General features: G+C 37.9%; 1 protein-coding gene across 13 annotated transcripts; it reads left to right on the top strand.

Annotated features, from left to right (window-relative positions):
- Nucleotides 1-24,207, top strand: LUC7L3 (LUC7 like 3 pre-mRNA splicing factor). Of its 13 annotated transcripts, none has more exons than XR_002826279.1 (13): nucleotides 28-260; nucleotides 6,112-6,178; nucleotides 9,339-9,378; nucleotides 9,865-10,009; nucleotides 10,368-10,442; nucleotides 11,742-11,846; nucleotides 12,833-12,994; nucleotides 13,366-13,649; nucleotides 14,767-14,927; nucleotides 18,782-18,922; nucleotides 19,028-19,636; nucleotides 20,469-20,537; nucleotides 23,372-24,207. XR_002826279.1 is itself a non-coding variant. In XM_023744182.1 (13 exons), the coding sequence occupies exons 1-12, from the start codon at nucleotides 162-164 to the stop codon at nucleotides 20,500-20,502; spliced, it is 1,413 nt and encodes a 470-aa protein (XP_023599950.1). In that variant the 5' UTR covers nucleotides 28-161; the 3' UTR covers nucleotides 20,503-20,537; nucleotides 23,372-24,207. The 13 variants fall into 13 exon arrangements, 9 of the variants coding, with proteins under 9 accessions (XP_006102922.1, XP_023599950.1, XP_023599951.1 ...); XM_023744182.1 differs by having other exon boundaries at nucleotides 19,028-19,127; XM_023744183.1 differs by lacking the exon at nucleotides 23,372-24,207 and having other exon boundaries at nucleotides 19,028-19,127; nucleotides 19,571-19,636; nucleotides 20,469-20,973.

Below are 24,207 nucleotides of genomic sequence, written 5' to 3'. Positions count from 1 at the left end.
CTGGGAAAGCGCCCGCGCGGCGGCCATTTTGTCTTATCGGCTTCTTTTTGGAGGAGGCTTTTTCGGCCAGCGTGCCGGCCGGAGAGGTTGGCGACGGGGTCGCCGGCGTTTTCCTCAGTGGGCGCCAGGGCTGGCGGGAGCAGCGGCTCGAGGGAAGCACCATGATTTCGGCCGCGCAGTTGTTGGATGAGTTAATGGGCCGGGACCGAAACCTGGCCCCGGATGAGAAGCGCAGCAACGTGCGGTGGGACCACGAGAGCGTAAGTCCCGCGGGCCTTGGGCCTGTGCCCGGGCGCCGTGGGGGAGGGAGGCGGCGCGGGCTTGGGCCCGCCGGTCCCCGCGGCTCGACTCGGGGCGGGGGGCCAGGACCGCGACGCTGTCGGGTGTCTGAGCCCGTGGCCGGCGGGAGCCGGGAGCGTGGCCTGGGAGGGAGGAGTCTGCCCGGGTCCGGGCAGGAGGGATGATTTGTTTTGGTTTTGGTGTCGAGGCAGCGCAGGGGACACGCGGGGAAGGAGTTACTGTATCGGGGGCTCCAGAATCTTCATTTCATAATGAAATAGGGAAAAGCATACATTCTCCCGTTATTTGGGCTGAGCGACGTAGCGAGACCGACGTTTCTGGCCAGGGTTCGTGGGGACAGTAGTCCGATTTCTGAATGGAGGCTTATCTGGGGGAATGAATCTTTAAAGAGGTCCTAACTTGGTCGGGTTCACCCGTATTTACAAAGGTTTGTTTGCAAATGTTGTTGGATAGTAGCACGTTCTAGTCAGCGCTTGTCAAAGCCTTTTCTTAGAAAACTCGCTTGGTCCTCTGACCCTGTGAGTGAGGGTAACTGTTACACCCCCAGTTTCCCAGGTGGGGCTCGGGAGGCTCACCCACCCGGGATCTGCCGGCCGGTTAAGTGGCGAAGCCAAGCCTTGGTGGCCCTGCTCACACTTCCATGCAGTCGGTTCTCTGAAAAGACCCTCATGTATTCCAGGTGTTTTGAACGTGGAGCAATAACGGTTATTTTAAGTCTTACCTGAAGAACAGATGTAGGGTTTTAACTTGACTTGGCTTGCCGTTATAATCAAACAACATGGTAATTTAAAGGCAGTCGCTAATCAAAATAAGAAGGAATGGTTAAACAAATAGAATTTTTTTTAAAAAGTTAGTTGCTTACTCTCTAAACACAAGCTTTGGCCAGAGTAAAATCTCTTTGCAGCGCCTGGAAACAAGTTAGTGCCACCCGAGTCCTTTCCGTGCATCGAAACATGCGTGTGTGTTTAAAGCAGCGGTTCTCAACCTGTGGGTCGCGACCCCTTTGGGGGTCGGACGACCCTTTCATAGAGGTCGCCTAAGACCATTGGGAAACATATATAATTACATATTGTTTTTGTGATTAATCACTATGCTTTCATTATGTTAAATTTGTAACAATGAAATTGGGGGTCACCACAACATGAGGAGCTGTATTAAGGGTCGCGGCATTAGGAAGGTTGAGAACCACTGGTTTAAAGGATCGGGATGCTACCTGATCCCATAGTGTGAAGGGTTAAGGTAGAATTCAGTGTGTGGGGTCAGAGTCCCATATTTGGCATGGACCTCAAGAGAAGTGAAGCTTTTAGAAAGTTTGTAGGTTTTTAATATTTTGGGGTTCCCCCCTTATTTGTCTAAATAGGAGACAGTAGTTTTGTTGTTTGTCTTGACCCTCTTTTTTTGTAGGCATTTCTTTTTCACAGTGTGGTAACTTTTTCTTTTACCACTTAACTCAGTAATCTTTCCATCTAAGCTTTCCCCAGAAAAGTATTTAGTTGATGTACAAAAAAGACAGTTATCAATTTTGAATCAAAGGGAAAATCGCTTTTGATTGCCTCCTTGTGGATTGGAGCCGCCTATGCTGTACCTCCTTGGTTTTTTGAACAGGGTTGTGGAGAAACTGTTTCCGTGGTGGTATTTATTCCCACATTGCATTATATGTTACAGGTTTATAACATTAGCAATGAGGCTCTCAGAATAGCAAGTTAGGTTTTATGTCATCTCAGCCGTTTACTTTTCAGTTTTAGTGTTTCTCGCTGATTTAAACTTTTGGTACTTGTCACCAAAGTATTTTATGCCTTTAATGACAGATTGCACTTCATTCCAGATTCAGGGATTTGAAAAAGTCAATTACTAGTATTTCAGATTCAGGACTGCAGGGGAAAGGTTGGCATTGACCAGGAACAAAGCACATGGCCTCTTCTAAATAAGTCAGAATTACTGGGAAGTTCGTGGCACCACTTCCGGGTCATTTGGCTATTTTATGCTGGCTGTTAGTGCTAAAATCTTGGAGTAAGGACAACTCCTGCATATAAATGTAGGGGTTTCACCTTCACTGTAACCTGCTATTTCAAAATATTTTCCATTTCCATTCCTATTGTAATTGAAATTTTTTTCTTTGCAAGTTTTGCACTAGTTGGGGAAAGCAATTTCGGCTGGATGGGGTTATTTTGTTTAATGATTGAAATGGAAACTTTTACCTTAGTGGTTTTATTTGTTTAATTTTTAAACATTTATTGATTTTAGAGAGAGAGGAGGGGTGAGGGGAGAGACAGACATCAATTTGTTCCGTTTATTTATGCATTCATTGGTTGTTTCTTGTATGTGCCTTGACCAGGGATCGAACCTTCAACCTTGGTGTATCAGGACGTTGCTCTTAACCGACTGAGCTACCCCGCTAGGTCTTTACCTTATTGTTAAAAGTCATTCCCAGATGTCTATATCAGACCTGTATAATTTGTTTTAAATGTGGGTTTCTGCATTTCACCCCTTCCCCCCTTCTAATTATGCGTGTCTGGGGGAAGGCTCCAGAAATCTGCATATTTTATAATGGCCTCTTAAGCATTATACTGCTTCCTAACCCACCTCTTAGTCCTGGATTCTTAATTGTGAGTAGCACTTGGGAAAGCTCGTTTTTAAGTGTAAGGTGCATCTGTGATACAAATTATCCACCTTTCATTTATTTGTAATGATGTATATATTTCCACTACCAAAAGTGAGTCTTGGGAAGGGCCTTTTGTACTTAACAGGTGTTCCCAACTCCTTTGCAGATTGCTTTGGATTTGAGGGAAAGTTTTCAGCTGAAGTGAAATCAGCCTTAGTGTTCCAAGGATTCATTGACACACCTTTTTGCCTCGTTTGTTAGTATTTTATTCCTTGTGATTGTATTTTGCGTTAAACAGTTTTGTTAATCCTAACCAACCGCAGTAATGAGGAAAGCATATGATTTTAACTGCCTAGTCTAGTGAGAGCATCTTTCAGTTAGTGTCCACATGAGAAGATTTCAGTGTTTGCCAGAGAAAGCATTAGAAGCCTTGTTATTATCAGAATAGGTAAGAATTTTGTAGTTCAAAATGAGATTTTTACATTATAGATCTCAACCCAAATGTGAAATTATGTAACTGTTGACTTAACTCTGATTCTCATTATACCTAAAATGAGATTTCTTTTATCATTTATCAAATTGAAGTATGCCCTCTGTTCAGTGGAGGTTTAATTATTTAAAAAGGGAATTGAGCCCTGGCCAGGTAGCTCAGTTGGTTAGAGCATGGTCCTGACATGCCAAGGTTGGGGGTTCGATCTCAGGGCACATACAAGAAGTAACCAATGAATGCATAATTAAGTGGAACTACAAATCAATGTCCCTCTCTCTGAAACATTTTTTAAAGGGGGGAATTGAATTAAATGTTCTTTTCTAAAATCTTCAAAATGTTAACAAACATTGTCATCAACTTTGGAAGTTACTTAGAAAAGAAAAAAACAGTTAAGACTTCTGTCCACCATTTTTGTGAGCTTTCAAGTATTTTACTAGATATTTTTAATTCAGAGTCACCAGAATGTTCTTCTGTCAGAAATGCAGGCGTTTCCTGCCTTACTCTATGCATGGCAGGCAGGTGAGTGTTGGCTTCTCGGAGTTGCCAGCAGTCTGTGTTAATATGTGTTCTTAACTGCTGTTTGCCTTTTCTCCTCAGAGCATACATAAGGAGTAGGGTGAATAGTTTGAGCTTCCATGTACCCATACCCAATATGACATTATCAACACATGGCCAATATTATTTCCTCTATATTCTCTGCCCCTTCCATTATTTTGGAGAATTCATCACTTCAGCCTTAATGATATCATTATGTATTTCTAAAATACAGAGACAAAAAAAAAGGACAATGCTATTATCAACACTGAAAATGTTCAAGTACATATTTGATTGATTGCTTTAGGGAAAGTGTGGGTGTGTACTGTATCATTAGACTTGATTTCTTCACAAGGGGAAAAAGTAGCTTAAGTTAGTAATGTAGTGCTTCCTTATTTTATGAATTATGCTTAATTTTCTCATTTGTTAATTGTAAGTTGGGGGAATTCCTGCATTCATTCAACAAAAGTGTATTGCTCTTAAGCTATAGTAGTATATAGCATAGTATAGATACAGCACTTGGCCTGAGAGAACACCAGTCTGGTGGCAGATATGAAGGAGTGAATGCACTTCATAACACAATGTGACGAGTGCCACAGTGGAGAAAAGCACAAATGAGAGGTGCACCTAACCCAGCCTGGGGTATTCGGGAAAGGCCTCCTAAAATGACCCTTAAATGCTGGGACCTAAAGGATTAGTAGGAATTAGCCTGAAGGAGTGGGAGAGAAGACAAGTGTTACTAGGGCCTGAGGAATCTTAAATAGTGTTATAGCTAAGGCTCTTGGTGGTTTTTTTTTTGGGGGGGGGGGTGCATGTGGCTAGATGGGCATGCTATGGAAAATTGATTAAAATGTTACCAACATTTGAGTAGGCAGTAAAAAGACTGAACCATAACTGCAAAGGTGTATATGTGATAAAAGGCATGCAAATGAATTACAATAGAAAGTGTGAACACGTATAGTTGAACCCTGACACAGTAGGTTATCAGGGACTGAATTTTTTTTTTAAATATATATTTTATTGATTTTTTTACAGAGAGGAAGGGAGAGAGATGGTTAGAAACATCGATGAGAGAGAAACATCGATCAGCCGCCTCCTGCACACCTCCTACTGGGGATGTGCCCGAAACCAAGGTACATGCCCTTGACCAGAATTGAACCTGGGACCTTTTGGTCCGCAGGCCAATGCTCTATCCACTGAGCCAAACCGGTTACGGCTTGGACTGAATATTTTTGTTATAAATTCTTATAGTAAACATTTTCTCTTTAAAAAAAAAAAAAACCCACACAATGAATTCAACTCTTTTAGCTAAAAAGAAGCATTTGTTTCCAGCCAGAGTAGTCATTAAGCCAGCAATTTTCAACCTTTTTCATCTCATGGCACACACAAACTAATTACTAATATTCTGCGGCACACCAAAAAATATATTTTTTGCTGCTGTGACCAAAAGAAAAGTATAATTGTCATTCACATCACACGCTATTATTGTGTTAGCTGTTGTCATTTTTTTTTTTTTTTTAACAATCTAAGGGAAGAGAGGTCAATGCCCCTGACTAAATTTGGGTATTGCATGTCTTAAAAATTCTTTTGGCACCGTGGTTTCGAATGGTTCAACCATGGTAGAAGTGAGTAAGGTTACAGAGTGATGGGCTTTTTTTTTTTTAACCCTCATCAGTAAAATTTCCAGGTATTCCTGATTTTTAAATGAAAAAATGTATATGACGGTTTCAAAATAATAGGTTAACTATTGCCAACATGATAAATTTAAAATGGGAGTAGAGTATCAAAAGCAGAAATTGGATGTTATCTTTATTATGACTTGGTTCTGTAAATTGGTTCTGGTCTTTAACAGTGTTAGAACAATAAGAACAGTGTAGGGTGTTTTGGTGGGTTTTTGTTTTTTATAAAAAACAAATATTTTTTTTTTCTAGATATCATCCCATACTTGTTGTTGCTATGGCGGGGGGGGCATCGGTGGTTAGTGATTTTAAAAGCTGGTATCTCTTCGTTAGTCTTACATATCTCACTGAAATGCAGGAGTCCAGAAGCCACTAATCACCTAACTAATAAAGGTCTAACAAATGAAATTGTTCTTATACTTACTTGGTTGAAAGATGAAGATCCAGAAATGAGAAAATAGTTATTTGACACGTTAAGGTTAAGCACCTTTGTTTTTCTTCACTAGGTTTGTAAATATTATCTCTGTGGTTTTTGTCCTGCGGAATTGTTCACAAATACTCGTTCAGATCTTGGTAAGTGAATTTTCTATGTAACAATCAAATTTATGATTTAAAATGGCACTTTACCATTCTGAAATGTTTTATCTTAAAGGATTGTTGATAAAGAAATTTCTTTCCTGGCTTAGATTTTTGAACCTATTAATAAATGTCAGTTTAGTTAATTATACATGTTTGTTTACATTCCCTCCTTAATCCTATCCACTAAAATGAAATTTTAAAAACAAAAAAGGTATAAATGGAAGAGGAGATATCATTAGAGATGTCAACAAATTTTTGGAAGATGACAAAGTGGATGGAAGAGTAGCTACAAACAACAGAGCAGAGAAACCTGTACCCTAAAATTTAGCCTGCAGAAGGGGATATTAAACAGAAATAAGTGTTTGATCAGCAAAACTGTGGACAGACTCAGGATTTGGAGGCACCAGGTACCATAGAAGGCAGAGTTGAGTCACGGGACTGAAAATGGAAAGTCTAGTTAAGGGTTTTTCCCCTTGACATTTGACATTTTGAGCTGAGTAATTTTCTTGTTTTAGGGGTCTGTCCTGTGTTTTATAGGATGTTTAGCAGCATCCCTGGCCTCTAGTCTCTAGATGCCAATAGCAACCCCCAATTGTGACAACCAAAAATGTCTCCAGGCACTGCCAAATGTCTCGGTGGAGACGGACATAATCCCCCTCTGTTGACCACTAGTCTAGGTGATCCAGCCCTTAAAACCTGTGCATATGGTGATTCTTCCTCTCTCATTCCTGAGGGTTACTTTCTGGAGAAATTAAAGAGACTCTAGTTCAACTGAACCACAAGATTAAAAAAAACAACAACAAAAAAACTGACTTACTATTCTCCCAAGGATTGTACAGAACTAGTATTGTTTTAGAACCATAAAAGAGAAGTTCACTAAGCACAATGCTTGCCCTATAGCATTAGGAGCACATCAGGGCTGGAAGAGTTTAGGTATTGGGACTCCAGACATAGCACAGGGCAGTAAGAGTAAAATTGAAGACTGTGAGAGATTAACTGAGTCTATATTCTTAATAGTGGGGTTTTCCCATTCCCTCCTCTGCCCTGTTCCTAGAAGAATACAGCCAGATGTTTTTCCCCAGGCAGAAGAGAAGAGGATTCTTTAGAGAAAGTGAACAGTTCCCGAGAAGTGATCTACAGGTACTGATCCTTGGGGAGTCTTCTAAAAGAAAGTCTTGATGCCTGATTTTCCAGTGGGTAAAGCTCCTATTAGTTGACAAACCCTGCCTGTGCATACCAACTTCCAGTCAGATGTTGGAAGTGTTTCCCAGGCAAGGACACCAGTCAGACATTGAAGAAAACCTTCCACATGAAAGATTAACCAAAACTAACAGTGAAAAAGAATTTAGTGGAGTTAGAGATAAGGAAAACAAAGTTTTAACTAAATTTAGTATCAGAGAAATTAGAAGATATCAGGAAGAATAGGATGCTATATAAAAATGAAACTTTTGAAAAACCAAAAAGAGTTCTTGAAATTAGAACTGGAGAAATCTGAAATGAAATCATTGGAAAATTTTGAGAATAAAATCAAGAAAATTTGCTGGAGTGTTGGGTCATTGGACAGAAAAGATTTAAAATATTAGCCCAGCTCTCTTAATAGCTGAAGTAAGAGTCTAGATCAGTGGTTCTCAACCTTGGCTGCACATTAGAATCACCTGGGAATCTTTAAAATCCTGATTTCTGGGCCTCATCCTCTGGAAATTCTGTTTCTTTGTTACTAATGTTGTGGCCCCACCCCATAACAAAGAAACAGAATTTCTGGAGGATGAGGCCCAGAAATCAGGATTTTAAAAAGATTCCCAGGTGATTCTAATGTGCAGCCAAGGTTGAGAACCACTGGTCCAGATAGAGAAAACAGAAAGGAGAAAAATTTAAAATTTGCAATACTGAAGGATATTAGTCTCTAGATTGAATGTGGTCTTCATGTACTCAGCACAGTAAGTGAAAAAGATCCATACCAAGAAGACACACCATTGTGAAATTTCAGAACATCTTGGGGGTGGGCACACAAGATTGTGAATCAGACTGGCTTCAGATTTGTCGGTAACAACACTGGAAGCTTGAAGACATTGGAGAAACACCCTGAGGATTCTGACTGACAAATATTTTTACCTAGGTTGGCTTTATGGCCAAAGGTGAAAGTGTGAGGGTGAAAAGAGATTTTTTTTTTCAGACATGCAAGATCTCAACAAATATATCTCCCATGAACCTTTTCCCTGGAAATTCCACCAACACAAGGGCATAAACCAAGAAGGAGAAAAACAAGAGATCCAGTAAACTGCATTCAAAACAGACCAGAAAAGGAATTTCTTAGGATGACAACTCTGTTAGTGGGCTTAGAAAATAAGCAGCCCATATTGAAGAGATCAGAAAATTCGTGGAAGAAACTGAAGCTGATTTTCTGATGTGTTTTGAATCTTGAAGGAAGTTATTGTTGAGATAGTTTCTATAGCTGAGTTAAAGTGTTTGAGAAGAATTTGGAAGTAAATAGAAAACTAAACAAATGAAGAATTCTAACAAAGTATGAAGTGTATTCAGTGTCATCATAATGCACCTTTTGTTGGCTCAGCAGTTAATAGTACTTACATAGTCAAACTATAAACACTGAATAGTTATTTAATCTAAAATTTTGATGCCCAACATCAACTAAAATAAGCATTGAATTTATGAATATATGGATACTTTATAAATATCCAGAAGAAACAGCTAACAGTTAAAATTGGTAGCCTTTTAGAGGTGGGAAGGGATGAGACTAGGGTGCTAGTCTTGTACTGTTTGACTACATGTGCAGATATTCAAAATTAACAAGATGTCAGTGGTGGTTCTGACCAGTACACCCTCATCAGAGTTTTTTTCTTGGGTGGCAGTAAGGAACAATTTTCTCTTTCCTCCCGCTCTCTCTTTTCTTAACATACAGTTGCTCTCCATTATACTGATCTCTAAGACTAAGGAAAACAGTTTTCGTGTGCTTATTTGGGCATGTTGCTTCATTATTCATTAGGCTCGATTTAGGTACCTACAGACTACTCAAATGATAAAAATGAATCTTTTTCCCCTTTATTTGAAGAAGGAACTTTTTATTTTAGCAAGAGGAAAAGTTGGTAAGGTCACCAATACTTTATGTACATTCATATTTCTCGTTTTTTTTCTTCAGGTCCATGTGAAAAAATTCATGATGAAAATCTACGAAAACAGTAAGTTATTTTTGTTTTTGGTCATCCCCCATCTCCCTTCTTCCCAGTCATTGGTTTAAAGAGGAAAAGGAGTGAAGAAATAATTGGAATTAGTGTAAAATGAATGCCTGATAGAGGTCCATCCTATTCATTAGTTGGGGGTGGCAGAAAGTCGTAGCTTCCAATAATGATACGTCACAGCTGCTTATTGACACCCTGGTTTTATAAATGAGACTTGTCCAGGTCACAGATCAAATACAGTAGTAGAGCTGGTATTGAAGCACCTAGATTTGCCTGATTGTAAAACCTATGCTCTTAACCAAACATAATGTTAAATACCACCTTCCCTTTACCAGGAGGAGGGACAACTAGAAATTCACTTCTTAAATACCTAGTTTACCTTTTAGCCTAAATGCAACTATGGGACTTGTAATGGTAGAATATGTGAATTGTAATGAATAGAGATCTGGAAAAAATTTAATGCTTGTTTATTTTCATTTTTATCAGGTATGAAAAGAGTTCTCGTTTCATGAAAGTTGGCTATGAGAGAGATTTTCTTCGATACTTACAGAGTTTACTTGCAGAAGTAGAACGTAGAATTAGACGAGGCCATGCTCGTTTGGCATTATCTCAAAACCAGCAGTCCTCTGGGGTGAGAATGAAATTAATTTACAATCTTTGTGAAGTGTCCTTGTTCTCTGGAGAACTTTCTAGTATTGAAACTTGTGTTCAAGTTCATTCATTACTTTGTGTTCTTTTAAAATGACATAAAACTTATTTAAAAGGCATTTTTTCAATCTTTATTAGTAAATGTAATACTGATTTTGCTAATCAGATTTTTCTCTTAAATGTTAGTAACTGACAATATGTAATTGACTAACAGAAATTGAAGATAACTGAGTTACTATCCTTGTGATTCAACATTTTAATTATTAAATACAATATGTGAGAGTTTGAATGTTTACTTTTGTTCTTTACTGTTTGATAATACATTTTATTGTCTTCAATAGGCAGCTGGCCCAACAGGCAAAAATGAAGAAAAAATTCAGGTTCTAACAGATAAAATTGATGTACTCCTGCAACAGGTAAGAACTGTGTGCATTAGTATCAGGAAATACTTAGAATAAACATTTAACCAAAGAAGATAGGAGGATGGCAAATAAATACGTGTAAAGGTGCTCAATATCCTTAGGAAAATACAAATTAAAACCACAACAAGGTACTAGTTGTACACCTATCAAAACAGCTAAAATTAAAAAGACTGACCATACCATGTGTTAGTGAAGATGTGGGCAAACTGGAACTATGGTACACTGCTGCTGGAATATTAAATGGTATAACCACTTTGCAGAAGAGTTTTATCTATTTCTTAAGTTAAAGGAGATACCATGAACCATTTCACTACTAGATATTTACCCAAGAGAAATAAAAACATGTTTACACAAAGAGTTGTATGCCAATGTATACAATGTGTATAGCAATTTTATTCATAGTAGGCAAAAAAACAAAAACCTACAACTAAAATGTCTATCAACAGGTGAATGGATAAACAAATTATGATGTATCCATGCAATGGAATACTACTCGGTAATATAAAGGAACTAGAGGCCCAGTGCACAAAAATTTGTGCGTGGGTAGGGTCCCTAGGCCTGGCGGGGCAATCAGGGCCGATCTGTAGGGCGACCAGCAGAGTGATCAAGGACTCCGCTCTCACCCACCTTGGCTGGCCTGGCGCTGGCCCCGCCCCCTGCTGCCACCAACAGTTGGGGCCTGCTGGCTGGGAGCAGCTCCTGCGTTGAGCCTCTACCCCTTGGTGGTCAGTGCACTTCATAGCGATCGGTCATTCTGCCATTCAGTTGATTTGCTATTAGGATTTTCTATAGATAGATTACACGTAACAGTATGATGAATTTTAAGTTAATTAGGCTGAGTGAAGCCAGGCCACAGGCCCCGCACCCCGCACCACCCCCCCCCCACCCCCCCAGAGTGCATAGTTCCATTTATATAAAATTCTACAAAATGCAAAATAATCTATAGTGAAAGAAAGCAAATCAGTGGTGGTTTGGGGAGGAGATACTACAGAAGCATAAGGAAATCTATTGGGGTGATGGAAGTTTTCATTATCTAGATGAAGGTATTGGTTTCATGTGTGTCAAAATTTAACCACATTGTGCACTTTAAAATAAGTAGCGTATTACATGTCAAGTATACTTTCTTAATGCTATAAAAAAATCAAAAGGGTAAATAAACAGAGGCTTCATGAACAAAACCAAACAGAAAGACCCAAACAACCATGCTAATGAAGCACGGGGGGGAGGGGAGGTATTTGGATGATTTCGTTAGAAAGGAGCTTGAATGTGTTTATTTGTTTTAATCCCCCCTAGATTGAAGAATTAGGATCTGAAGGAAAAGTAGAAGAAGCCCAAGGAATGATGAAATTAGTTGAACAGTTAAAAGAAGAGAGAGAATTGCTTAGGTCCACAACATCGGTGAGTAGCAACCTCATTTTGATTTACCCAGGCTGTTTGCTGTGAATTACTAGAACCTATTTTTGTTTGAGACCCTCTGTGAACAATTTTCTAGTGTCCTCCATTAAGAATCAGCAAACCTTTATCACAAAGGGCTGCATAATAAATACTTTACATTTGCAAGCCACACTGTCCTGAGGCAGCTACCTAGCTCTGCCTTTATGAAAGCAGCTTTAGACAATACATAAACAAATGGGTGAGGCTTTTTATCCAGTAAAATTTTATTTACAAAAGTAGGCCTCTAGCTGCTGGCTTGCCAACTGGTGCCTTATATCATCATGAGTATTCTCGGGTTTATTGTACACCTATCAGAATAGCTAAAATAAAAAAGACTGACCATATCAAGTGTTAGTGAAGATTGGGCAAACTGGAACTATCGTATTTGTGTATTTTTTGTTCTTAAAATAAGTTACTCGTTACATATTAATCTTTAATATTGGTATACTCTGAAAATATCTTCAGCTTTTAATAAACTGTCTTAATTAGAGAATATGTATTCATGGATATTGATGGTAGAATACAATTGGTTCCCAACTGCTGACTAGGATATGTTCAGATTATGCTCAATTAATACCTTAATGATTTTGAAAAACATTTTTACTATGGAAGTGACACCTTTAGCCTATTGAATCTAACAAAAAATGAACTTAATAGAGTATAAAATAGGTAGCTTTTTAAAAGATTAACTTTTTCAAGGTGGTGCAGATAATTCAATGGTTACAGTTGAGCAGTGAGGACTCAGCATTTCCTAGATGAGACGAAGAGTGGTTACTATTGTCACCCTTCCCCTCTCTAAAAAGTATACCCAATTGCTGCTGGTATTAAGGCTGGGGGAGATGGGAAATAGCAGTTCACAAAATTAAGTCTGCTGTAAATGTTAAGTATTCTTTTGGGGTTTGTTTGTTTTCTCGTCCTCAGACATTCTTATAACTGATTTATCATTTTAGACAATTGAGAGTTTTGCTGCCCAAGAAAAACAAATGGAAGTTTGTGAAGTGTGTGGAGCTTTTTTGATCGTAGGAGATGCCCAGTCCCGGGTAGATGACCATTTAATGGGAAAACAGCACATGGGCTATGCTAAAATCAAAACTACTGTAGAGGAATTAAAAGTAAGTTTCTTTTAAACATATATTTTAGCAATAGCTAATATATTTTATTATGGCTAAAGATTGATTACATAGATATAAACCTCTTGGTGATATTTTGTTAGTGTGTTATTTGAGGCAGTGATAATCCCTATAAAACTTTGCTTAATCAGTTAGATAAGAAAAGTATTTTATTGTCTTCACTCCATGATTTGGGGAAAAGAATTTTCCTGAGGATTTAGTCATGTAATGCTATCTTGTGTATGTATGTGGTGTTGGAATTTCCCTTTAAGGCATAAAATTTTCTAAGTTGGTCTACAAATGCTCCATGTTAGATAACCATTGTTTGACAATGTCTTTAAAGTTTATAGCTCTAAAAAAATTTATTTCCTTAGGAAAAATTAAGAAAAAGAACTGAAGAACCTGATCGTGATGAGCGTTTAAAAAAAGAGAAGCAAGAACGAGAAGAAAGAGAAAAAGAGCGGGAGAGAGAAAGGGAAGAAAGAGAAAGGAAAAGACGAAGAGAAGAGGAAGAGAGAGAAAAAGAAAGGGCTCGCGATAGGGAGAGAAGAAAGAGAAGTCGTTCACGAAGTCGCCACTCAAGCCGAACTTCTGACCGAAGATGCAGCAGGTCTCGGGACCACAAAAGGTCACGAAGTAGAGAAAGAAGGCGAAGCAGGTTTGTAGAACACGCGAGACAGTGCCTGGTGCAGTGCGTGTATTAGTAAAAACAGTAGTAATTACTAGTGTTTGTTATTCCTTGATACTTGGGATGGTTTTAAGTATCATTAAGCATGAGGATGGATTATGAAAGTTGAATCAGTGAACTAATCCATCTTCAAGGCAAATTCTTGGCAATTTCCCATCAGTCTGGGGAGGTTTGATGCAATCTTACTTAGGAAGTGAGTTTACTAGGTGGTCTTTTATTTTTTTTATTTTTTAAATATATTTTATTGATTTTTTTACAGAGCGGAAGGGAGAGGAATAGAGAGTTAGAAACATCGATGAGAGAGAAACATCGATCAGCTGCCTCGTGCACACTTCCCCACTGGGGATCTGCCCACAACTAAGGTACATGCCTTTGACCAGAATCGAACCCGGGACCCTTGAATCCGCAGGCCGATGCTCTATCCACTGAGCCAAACCGGTTAGGGCTAGGTGGTCTTTTAAATACTTCTCAGTGGTCCTAAGAAAACATTTAAATTATAAGTTTTTTTAGGTAAGATTATCTACTTTTGCTTTGAACAACATCAAGCATAATTAAGAAGTAAAACGTAACTAATTCTTTAAAAACAAAAATATGAAATTAAATTAACTTTTAATTAGAGTTGTGATTAAAGAAGGGGTCAAAGCGCCGGGACTGGTTTGGCACAGTGGATAGAGCGTCGGCCTGTGGACTGAAGGGTCCCGGGTTCGATTCCGGTCAGGGGCATGTGCCTTGGTTGCGGGCACATCCCCAGTAGGAGATGTGCAGGAGGCGGCTGATCGATATTTCTCTCTCATCGATGTTTCTGACTCTCTATCTCCCTCCCTTCCTCTCTGTAAAAAAATCAATAAAATATATTTAAAAAAAAAAAAAGAAGGGGTCAAAGAGCATGATAACTATCTTAGCACTATTTGAAAAATTGAAGTTAGATTTTCAGTTCTTAAGATGTCTAGTGTAAATGGGTTTAGTAAATTATATTCATTTGCCTTTTAAGGGGAAATTTAGTTTAATCTTATTATTTATTCAGTGGTATATAATTTCTCTTGTAATATCAGCTGAAACTGCTTTCCTTTCATTTTAAATTATTAAGAAGTAGAGATCGCCGAAGAAGCAGAAGCCATGATAGATCCGAAAGAAAGCATAGATCTCGTAGTCGAGATCGAAGGAGATCAAAAAGCCGGGATCGAAAGTCATACAAGCACAGGAGCAAAAGTCGGGACAGAGAACAAGATAGAAAATCCAAGGAGAAAGGTTAGTTTATGTGAGAATTTGATTCATTAAGTACTATTTTTACACTCTTGCCTCCTCAATCTTCTTTGAAATGGCAGAGTTCCATTTTCAAGCTATACTCCTTTTCACTTAACAGTGATCACCATTCAGTGGGAGATGGGCATTATTGTCCCCTCTCCTGCTCTAATTTGTGAGAATGACAGTTGACCTGGTGTTTTCTTAGGACACATTAAAACTACATTATTCAATTTATAACCTGAAGTCTTATCTAGATCCGTGGTCGGCAAACTGCGGCTCGCGAGCCACATGCGGCTCTTTGGCCCCTTGAGTGTGGCTCTTCCTAAGCCTTAGGAGTACCATAATTAAGTTAATAACAATGTACCTACCTATATAGTTTAAGTTTAAAAAATTTGGCTCTCAAAAGAAATTTCAATCGTACTGTTGATATTTGGCTCTGTTGACTAATGAGTTTACCGATCACTGATCTAGATTATTCTAAGTATTGCATTATCTTTCAGGTGTTTTTAAGCTGTAGAATATATTAACTTGGTTATTGGCAGCATTTAAAAAAAAATCTGCTGTAGTGTTCCATAATATGTCTTGCAGAGTAAATGTACACTGTTGCGTTGGTCCTCATGTGTAACATTCATGTAACTCAGTAATTAACTTTTTTTTAATATATATTTTTATTGATTTCAGAGAGGAAAGGAGAGGGAGAGATAGAAACATCAGTGGTAAGAGAGAATCATTGATCGGCTGCCTCCTACACACCCCCTACTGGCGGTCGAACCTGGGACCCTTCAGTCCGCAGGCCGATGCTCTATCCACTGCGCCAAACCAGCTAGGGCAGTAATTAACTTCTAAGTTCACAGAAGTTTAGTATCTTACCATGTGTTTTAACCATGTTTTCTAATGAAACATCATGCTGTTTCCCCTCTACTTTTTTTGTTTGTTTCCTGTGGCATTTTAGTATTTGGTTTATTGTGCACTATTAATAGGCTGTCCCATTTTGTCTTTGGCATGTTTTCACAAGGATATTCTCATCCTTTAACTTAGCCTTTATTGAAAGATAATTCTTTTAATAATCGAGGTCTTCTTCATTTTCTTCAGATTCTTTGAGCGTCTTTTATATTAACTATTCTGCTTTGCATGACATTTAGGAATGAGAGGGCCTATTTCTAATTTTCTTGGCTCTGCTTGTTCCATACTCTTCTGCCTGTGTCCGTGTTTGGTCACCACATAATGTGTGTGCTGCTGTTTGAGTTTATTGTACTGGACATTCATGTGGTACTCGTTTATCGTTTTCTTTATGGAACTAGCTTGTTCTGGTTTTTTTGGTTGGAGGGGGTCAGACTCGGGTTTTTGCTAGAGTGAATTAGAGAACTAGCAGCGCAAACAGTAAACTTATTTTTGGTCTTTTGCTTTTATTTTTCCTTAAATCAGTTCACTTTCTTTTAAAATATATTTACATATATTGGCTTTTTCTACAACATGGAGCAAATGTTAAAACATAGGAAACAGGGACCGTTTTTTAAACTTGCATGAGCTTTAGTATTTGCCATTTAAGTTCAGAAGTTACATCTGTGATTCAGAGGCTACACAGGAATAACTGTTAGCTTTGAGAAAGTTTTACCCAACATTTTTGTAAGACTTTCTGTATGATGTATTTTTGGGTGAGGGGTCAAATCTTAAGAGGCAGATATTGATGTCAGAGATCAAATTAATCACTTATCTTTGAGAACTAAAGTTCTTTGTTATAACATCATTCATGTTACTTAAAATAGTTGGATTGGTTCTCAGGGACAAAAGTTAGCAAGCTTTCATAGCTATCTGGGATCAACGTTGAACAATAAAAGCCACTGGCCTAAAACAGATGTGCTTACGTAATTTCTGGATAAAAAAAGATGTCCTGAATTGCTTAGCTATAATCCTAATTGTAATGACATCATGGAATGTAATATAACTTTCAAGTAAACTAAGATGTGTTGTGTTTAGAATATGACAAACCGGGATTTTCCTGGTGAGATATTGAGAAGGATAGAAGGCTTGATTCAGAGAAAACTGCATCAGATCCATCTTGAACGGCTGAGTGTGCTGTGATTGATTTATCTTTAACTTTGGGGCCTCTTTTAGAAGTGATATGATTTTATTGGCTTTTGAAATTGCCACTCAGGCACTCCCAGGTATATAAATGACTGAAGGTCTGAACTTTGAGGCCAGATATGAGCAGTAGCCAACATTTGATAATGCTAATGAGTAAGAGGGAGTTCACTACTCCGGGTGCTGTGATGGAAGCACTTTATCTAACTCGGCAAATGAAAAGTGATTTCTCACACAAACCCATTTTTCTTACCACCAACCAATTTAGGGTACTCTCTTTGTCAAGAGAGTTCCCTTTTTTTAATCCATAGCCCTAAAATCCACCACACTTTGTGGATGTCCTTAGGACTATTAAGATCTACCATATTTACATAGGGCAGAAGATAAGATTATTGGACTGACTACTAGTCCTCTACGGGGCAACAAGACGACTCTTCCTCATTGAAGCTACCTGTGCACCGGAGAAGCCCATAAGGCACAAAGGGAGGACTTTCCCACAAGGTCAGTTAGAGCACACTGTACTGGCACAGTTCTCATAAGTGGACAGACAGACGTGAAGCAAGTCCTACAGTCAGCTACTTGGACGTTGCTTTGTGCATTTTGCAAGTGTTGTGGACTGACCATGCTCCTTCACATAAGATTTTCAATTCTTACATTCTTTGGATGGTGTCCCTTATACCATTTTTTGTTTTCATTACCATTCCTCTCCCAGTTACTAATGTTATGTCTTAACACCTTTGTCCAGGTTCTGTGAAGGGTTCTGCTTCTCTTAAAACGTCTGTCTTATGAACTAGTCTGCTAGACCAGCTATTCTTAACTTAGTTGTAAGGATAAAAAAATGTGTTTTTTTCCCCAGAAAGTTTGTAGGTTGCTTTAACATTTCCTGTAGAAAACTTTTGTTAGGTAATGCTTGGAACTGAAAAGGCTACCCTGTACTTATTCTGTGTACCACTTTTTACCTTTAGTCTGAGGCGTCACCATTCCAAAGAAAACAGTACAAGAAAAACCTCGAGACTCACTTTTTCATTCTTCTTTATTTGTAGCTGAGTTGAACTTAATGTCTCCTTTTAGAAAAACAACTCTTGAGTTGGCCTAAATATTACTTAGCAAAGCGTAAACAAGTTCAGTACTTGGATTGAGATTTAAGACCCACTTTCCTTCATTGGGCTTGTCCTTGGGCATTCAAATATAATTTATATAATAAAAGCATAGTATGCAAATTGTCCCCTCTACCAGTAGTAGTTCCGGAGTTTGACCAGGGGGCGGGGCCGGCCAGCAGCCACTAGGGACCCTACCAGTGCACGCATTTTGTGCACTGGGCTTCTAGTATAGATATGTAAGCAATCTTTTGTACTTAAAAATAGTTGGAGAAACGTGCCTACTAAATATACAACTTTTTTCACCCATTTAACTTAATAAATTTACTTCATGTGAACACAGCTTCTGTGTACTGTCTTCCATATCTTTCCCATTGCTTTTTGGTGGTTTTTACCCTAAATAAAATTTACTTAAATTTTAGTTTCTGCAGTGATTTGGACTTACCTGTACTTTAGATTCTTACTAGTTGGATAATTTGCCCACTATTTTACCTTTTGTTTTCTCTGATTTCCCACTCCTCCATAAATTACTGATTTTATCTCTTTGATGGATTGACCAAACTGTGTATTTTGTAGTCTGTGGGAAGTGATTGTCTTTTTATCTCTTGATTGTTTCACTTTTCAAAGTATCATGTATTTTACTTTAAAATCCATGATCAATGTCTTCTTTTATGGCAGAAAAGAGGGGATCTGATGATAAAAAAAGTAGTGTGAAGTCCAGTAGTCGAGAAAAACAGAGTGAAGACGCAAACACTGAATCAAAGGAAAGTGATACTAAGAATGAGGTCAATGGGACCAGTGAAGACATTAAATCTGAAGGTGACACTCAGTCCAATTAAAACTGATCTGATAAGACCTCAGATCAGACAGAGGTAAGTGTATTGTTTCTCACTTTGATTAGGGCTTTTTGTTACTGTTTGACAGTGCAGCGTAAGTATGCACAGATGAAGATGGAACTAAGCCGAGTAAGAAGACATACATCTTCTGAAGGAAAAGACAGTGTAGTCCTGCAAAACGTGTTGAGGTACATTGTTTTGTCTCAGCTTTTGTAGCAGACCCGTGCCCCCAATAGAGTGCCTCTTTGGAAATTACTGCCCACATTTGTAATGTAGTCGCCATTGAACAGTTAATTATCCTTTTTTTAGGGATTTTGCTGTCATTTCTTTTTATTTTTTTAAATAAAAAGGTTGAAATGTTTTTTTTTTCTTTTTGGTATTAAGTCCATCTTGTGTTGGTACATTGGCAGAGACATTGCTTTAAAAACTTAAATATTTCTGAGGCACATGTTGGACTACTTTGTTTTAATTAAACTGCTAGTTATTTCTTTGTCAAGGATGTTTCTAGTTTTTTGCTTTATTGCCTTGCATTCTAATGCAGTTTGTTCTGTAACTCGAGAGCCAGTAGCATTGGATTGATGGAAGTGTAGGGTTTATGAATTATTGCAGCTGACTACCATACCTCACACAGCGTTGGTGTTGTGAGCGGCCCATGAAAAGCCAAATTAAAAATCAAGGATTCAGTCAAACTAAGCAGGTACTCATGCCAGGTACTCCTTTCTCTACCCACATCCATGTTTGAATGCTATTGCCTGTGATCTTTACGCTTAACTGTTGTGTATCTTTTTTGTTCTTTACAAGAAGCACAGAGGGGTTTTTTGTGTATTGCGTGAAACTTATAAATCAAATGTTAACAGAATGGAATTTTTTTTCAACTGTATGTAGGGATGCAGTGGTGCCCAGAATTAGATATCTTTAAAGAATTTTAAATACAATAAACACTTCATATTATTCGCCTTGTTACATTCAATGCAATTCTCAAGTCTTTAAGAGGTATGTGTTTAATATTTCCTACTGTGTAGGAGAATTTTGCAGTCAACCATAGGTATATAGGAATAGTCACTGGCTGATACATTTAAAGCAGCAGTGAATAGCAAGGATAGACATTTTCACTCTGAAATGTAAAGAACTGATGAACCATACAGAATGAATTTGGGTTTTTAAAGAACTATTAAAAGTCAGGTTTTATCAGAGTTCTTAAAACCTACAAACTATTCATTCTTTGGGCTAGTGGCGTGGGATAGAACATTCCTAATGAAAGGGAGTACCAATTAGTTGATTTATCGGTGGCATTCCTTTTCTAGGACAGCAGTATAATGTGGTGTCTGTGTGAGCCATTCCCACATAGGCAAGTATACACAGGCACATGGCTTTAAGACCACACTGATGCCTTGGTAATGAAAAAGAATACAAAAACATTCTATATACATATATTATTAGCAGTTAGTGACTGGGCCAACACTTAGTCATAAAAGTTTGCCTTTTGCATGTTGTCTAATTATCATTTTTCCCCAAATTTTGCATTATAGGACTACTGTTCGAAGATTTTTGGAAGAAAACTGAAAACGGCATAAAGTGAAGACCGACATTAAAATGAGGTGAAAGAAAACTATAGTGGCATAGAAAAAGTATAAAGCTCAGTTAGTTGTTTTTTTTATTATTATTATTAAAAATTAATTCAGGACTCATGTGACCTACCAGATTTCAGAACATGTGTTAATATATATATGCCACTGAAAACTTAGGTCATGTATCATATTTTTTTCTTTAAGACTTTTTAAGAAATATTACCTAAACATGTGGCTTGCTCAGTGTTTAATTGCAAGTTTTCACTCTTGGACTTTGAAAACAGGATTAAACGTTAGTATTCGTGTGAATCAGACTAAGTGGGATTCCATTTTTACAACTGCTATTCCTAGCCTTTGGATTTAGAAGTGAAAATAAAGTATCTGACTTTCTGTTACAGATTTGATTGTCTCTGTCATTGGAAAGTTTTAGTATTCATCTTTTTCTAATAAAGGCATTGACTCTGAACTAGTCCCTTGTTTTAAATATAAGAGGTACACTGTTACACTAGAGGTATTAGTGCACAGTTTTATGTGGTTCTGTTTAAGACTAATTTTTATAGCATTTCCACAGTTTAAATGTTTTTAATAATGGTGCTTCAATTTGGGGTAGTTAGGAGTAAATTTGAATTTTGCTTTTAAGTAGCAAAGATGTATAGTGCACTACAATATATTTTTACATCTCTGAGAGAGATCTTTAGTGGTAGTAAATTCAACACATCCGTCTGATGATCACTATCCTCTAGCTGTGGTGTAATGGTGTAGAAGAGCATTCAAGAACTTTTAACTCATTTTTGGTCTTTGTTTTAAATCGTGTATCAAGATTTCTTTTACCCAATCTTGTTAGAATACAAATGTAAATTTCTATGGGTGTGTAATACGTTTAACAAGGATTTTTTTAAAAACTGATGGATAAGCTGATGATTTCTTTCCCCTTTGGCCACGTATGGAAAATTTGGTAGCGAGTTCCTATTGATAGCCCACTCTGTCAACAACTGTATAAAATTACCTCGTTACATGTCATATTTTGTGATTTATAGTTTTCAAGTATTGCCATCAGTTTATAGGTAAAGAAATTGAGTGAGTGGTTTAAATGACTTACCCAAGGTCATCTGGCTCCATGTTGGAGAGCTAGCACATGGAATCTAGTAGGTCTATGCCTCAGTGTTATGCCACTGCATTTTTTCAATAGGCATAATGAACTGTCACAGAATTTACTAAAATACTCTCCACCCAGCTTTGGAAAACCATGAAGCTGACAATTCAGAGGCTCTATGAGATAATGCTTTGAGGACAGTGCACTCCTGGCTTACCTAAGTGATTCTGAAGATGCAGCAAATGGGTTATCTGAATTTGTCAAAGATGATTCACATGATAATTAAGATGGGATGAAAAAACAATCTAACACAAAATCAGCCACCTCCAAGCATTGCTTTGTGTAGTTAGACATGATTACCTGTAGGGAGAAAGAATTTAAAGTGACAGGTTACTATATTCTATTATTAAGTATTAAGGTATTAAAATGCCAGGTTTATTATTCCTTTCTGCCTCACTTGGAATAGCTAACGTTTTAATAATGTACAGGAAATGAGTATCTCTACAAACACTTAGGTTGATATTGAAGTTATGTGGGATTTGGAGGGAGGCCTGGCTCCTTAAAGTGTCCAGGATTAATTAGTTATGGAGCTCTAGAAGTTGGGTCACTCCCAACACCCAAAATTTATTAGGCTTAAGGGGAAATGATTCTTAGTAATCAAATTCATAAGAATCCAGTACTAAGAGGCTCTGTATAAGAAATACACATTTCAGCCTTGCAGACCTAAAAGTTGCTAGTTGGTTAATGCATGTTTCCTTTCTGAAAAGCCTTTAAGGGGAGCCAATAAAAGACATACACATAGTAGAACCAGTATCATTAACCTCTGTTAAAACTCATCACTGGTAATACTCAAGGCTTATCTTATTTTGTATGTGTGTTTGTCCCCTACTCCCCCCCTTAATCATTTTCAGGTCTCACATGTATCATTTAATCTGTAAATATTTCAGCATATGTCTCTAAAAGAAAAGGTTTAAAACAATTCATTGATTAAAATAAATGGGGTGAACTTTTAATTGACCAGCCATCACCTATGGTATCACTCTGATAGCTTACTTTTTGTGGTGCCTCTTTTTTTTTTAATTGCCCTGGGAATTGTGTCTCCTGCTCTGGCATCCTCCCAACTGCAATGTAGAGACTCTTGTACATTGTATTGATCTACCCCTTTTGTTAAGACTTTTTATTTTTTTATTTTTTTATTTATTTTTTTTTAAAAATATATTTTATTGATTTTTTACAGAGAGGAAGGGAGAGAGATAGAGAGCTAGAAACATCGATCAGCTGCCTCCTGCACATCTCCCACTGGGGATGTGCCCGCAACCCAGGCACATGCCCCTGACCGGAATCGAACCTGGGACCCTTCAGTCCGCAGGCCGACGCTCTACAACCTAGGTTAGAAGTTTTTTGGGCTTGCATCCATTCTGTGCTTTTAAAAATGCATTGTAGATAAGCTGTGTGAATGTTTTTAAACATTTTTTTCTAAAGTGCATGAAACAGGAAATACACTTGAGAATTGTTTACACTTTCTGTGGAATGGGACTTTATTCGGATTTACAAGTTTGAGTTCGGACTGATTTTTAGTTTTTTTGTGTCAAAGAACCCCAGCTGACTACTTTTTTAAAAAAATTTGTATCACAATCATAGTGCTTGTACATGGTTCAAAAAAAGCAACGGTAGAAAAATAAAATTTTTTAAAAATTCTAAACAGTACATCAGTAGAAGTGTTTAGTGATCCATGTTTTCCTTCTCCTGTCCCTCTGTTCTTCCTCTACAGGAGCTACGACTGTTATCAATTACTCTTCCAAGTGGTGTTTTGTGGGGAAGTGGGCTTAGGGGGGATGTAAGCCTGCATGTGTAGTTTTTTATAATATATGATAGTATACCACATGTTGTGAATCTTGCTGTCTCACTCCTGCATTTTGAAACATGGGAGACCTAGCAGTACGTTTCAAGTAAACCAGTGCTGAGAAATGGTTTTCACTGTATCAGATTTTTAGTGTCTATTTTAACAATGCAGTTTGAGCGTTTCATAGTTAATCTTTCTCTTCCTCTCAGCCATCCCAAATAGATCAGTTGTCAACAGATTTAAGAATATTCAGAAAAAATGGGAGACAGGTTGACACTAGCTGTGTCATAATTTCTCTTGTGGCTCTTCTAACCCCCTAGATACATACCTTAGAGAAACTCTTTACACATGTGTGCCAGGAGATGGACTTAGAATGTTATAACAGTGTCATTTGTAGTAGGAAGAAAAGGGGGAAAAACAACAAAAACCTGGAAAGGCCCCCAAATGTCCATTAATAACCCACTGGATAAGTATTGTGATATATTCTACAGTGGAATTCCACACAAGTCAACCTGAACTACAGCTACAGGTGTGAACATGGATGACTGGTCAGAAAAGCAAGCTGCAGAAGAACACTTCCACTCGGCTGATATTTCTGTGAAGGTCAGAACCAGGCTGTTAAATACATGGAATTGAGTGCGTGGTTCCTTCTGGCTGTACCCTGTGTGCTTCTGTTTGTATGATATTTCTTAATAAAATTTCAAGTTAAAAAGGGACAGGTTTTGGTGTAGGTAGTGCCTAATGAAACAGATGTATTCACAGTG

Source organism: Myotis lucifugus, unplaced genomic scaffold, assembly GCF_000147115.1.
Source record: "Myotis lucifugus unplaced genomic scaffold, Myoluc2.0 scaffold_435, whole genome shotgun sequence".
In the NCBI taxonomy this organism is placed as follows: Eukaryota; Metazoa; Chordata; class Mammalia; order Chiroptera; family Vespertilionidae; genus Myotis; species Myotis lucifugus.
Note: the sequence above shows the minus strand (reverse complement) of the source record. Positions and strands in the feature narration are given on the sequence as shown.

Bases quoted from the DNA above. Each gene is read 5' to 3' on its own strand.
- LUC7L3 (XM_023744182.1), top strand. From the start codon at position 162: ATGATTTCGGCCGCGCAGTTGTTGGATGAGTTAATGGGCCGGGACCGA. The intron at 6,179-9,338 runs GTAAGTGAATTT...TTTTTTCTTCAG, and splicing joins AAATACTCGTTCAGATCTTG to GTCCATGTGAAAAAATTCAT. The intron at 10,010-10,367 runs GTGAGAATGAAA...TGTCTTCAATAG, and splicing joins AAAACCAGCAGTCCTCTGGG to GCAGCTGGCCCAACAGGCAA.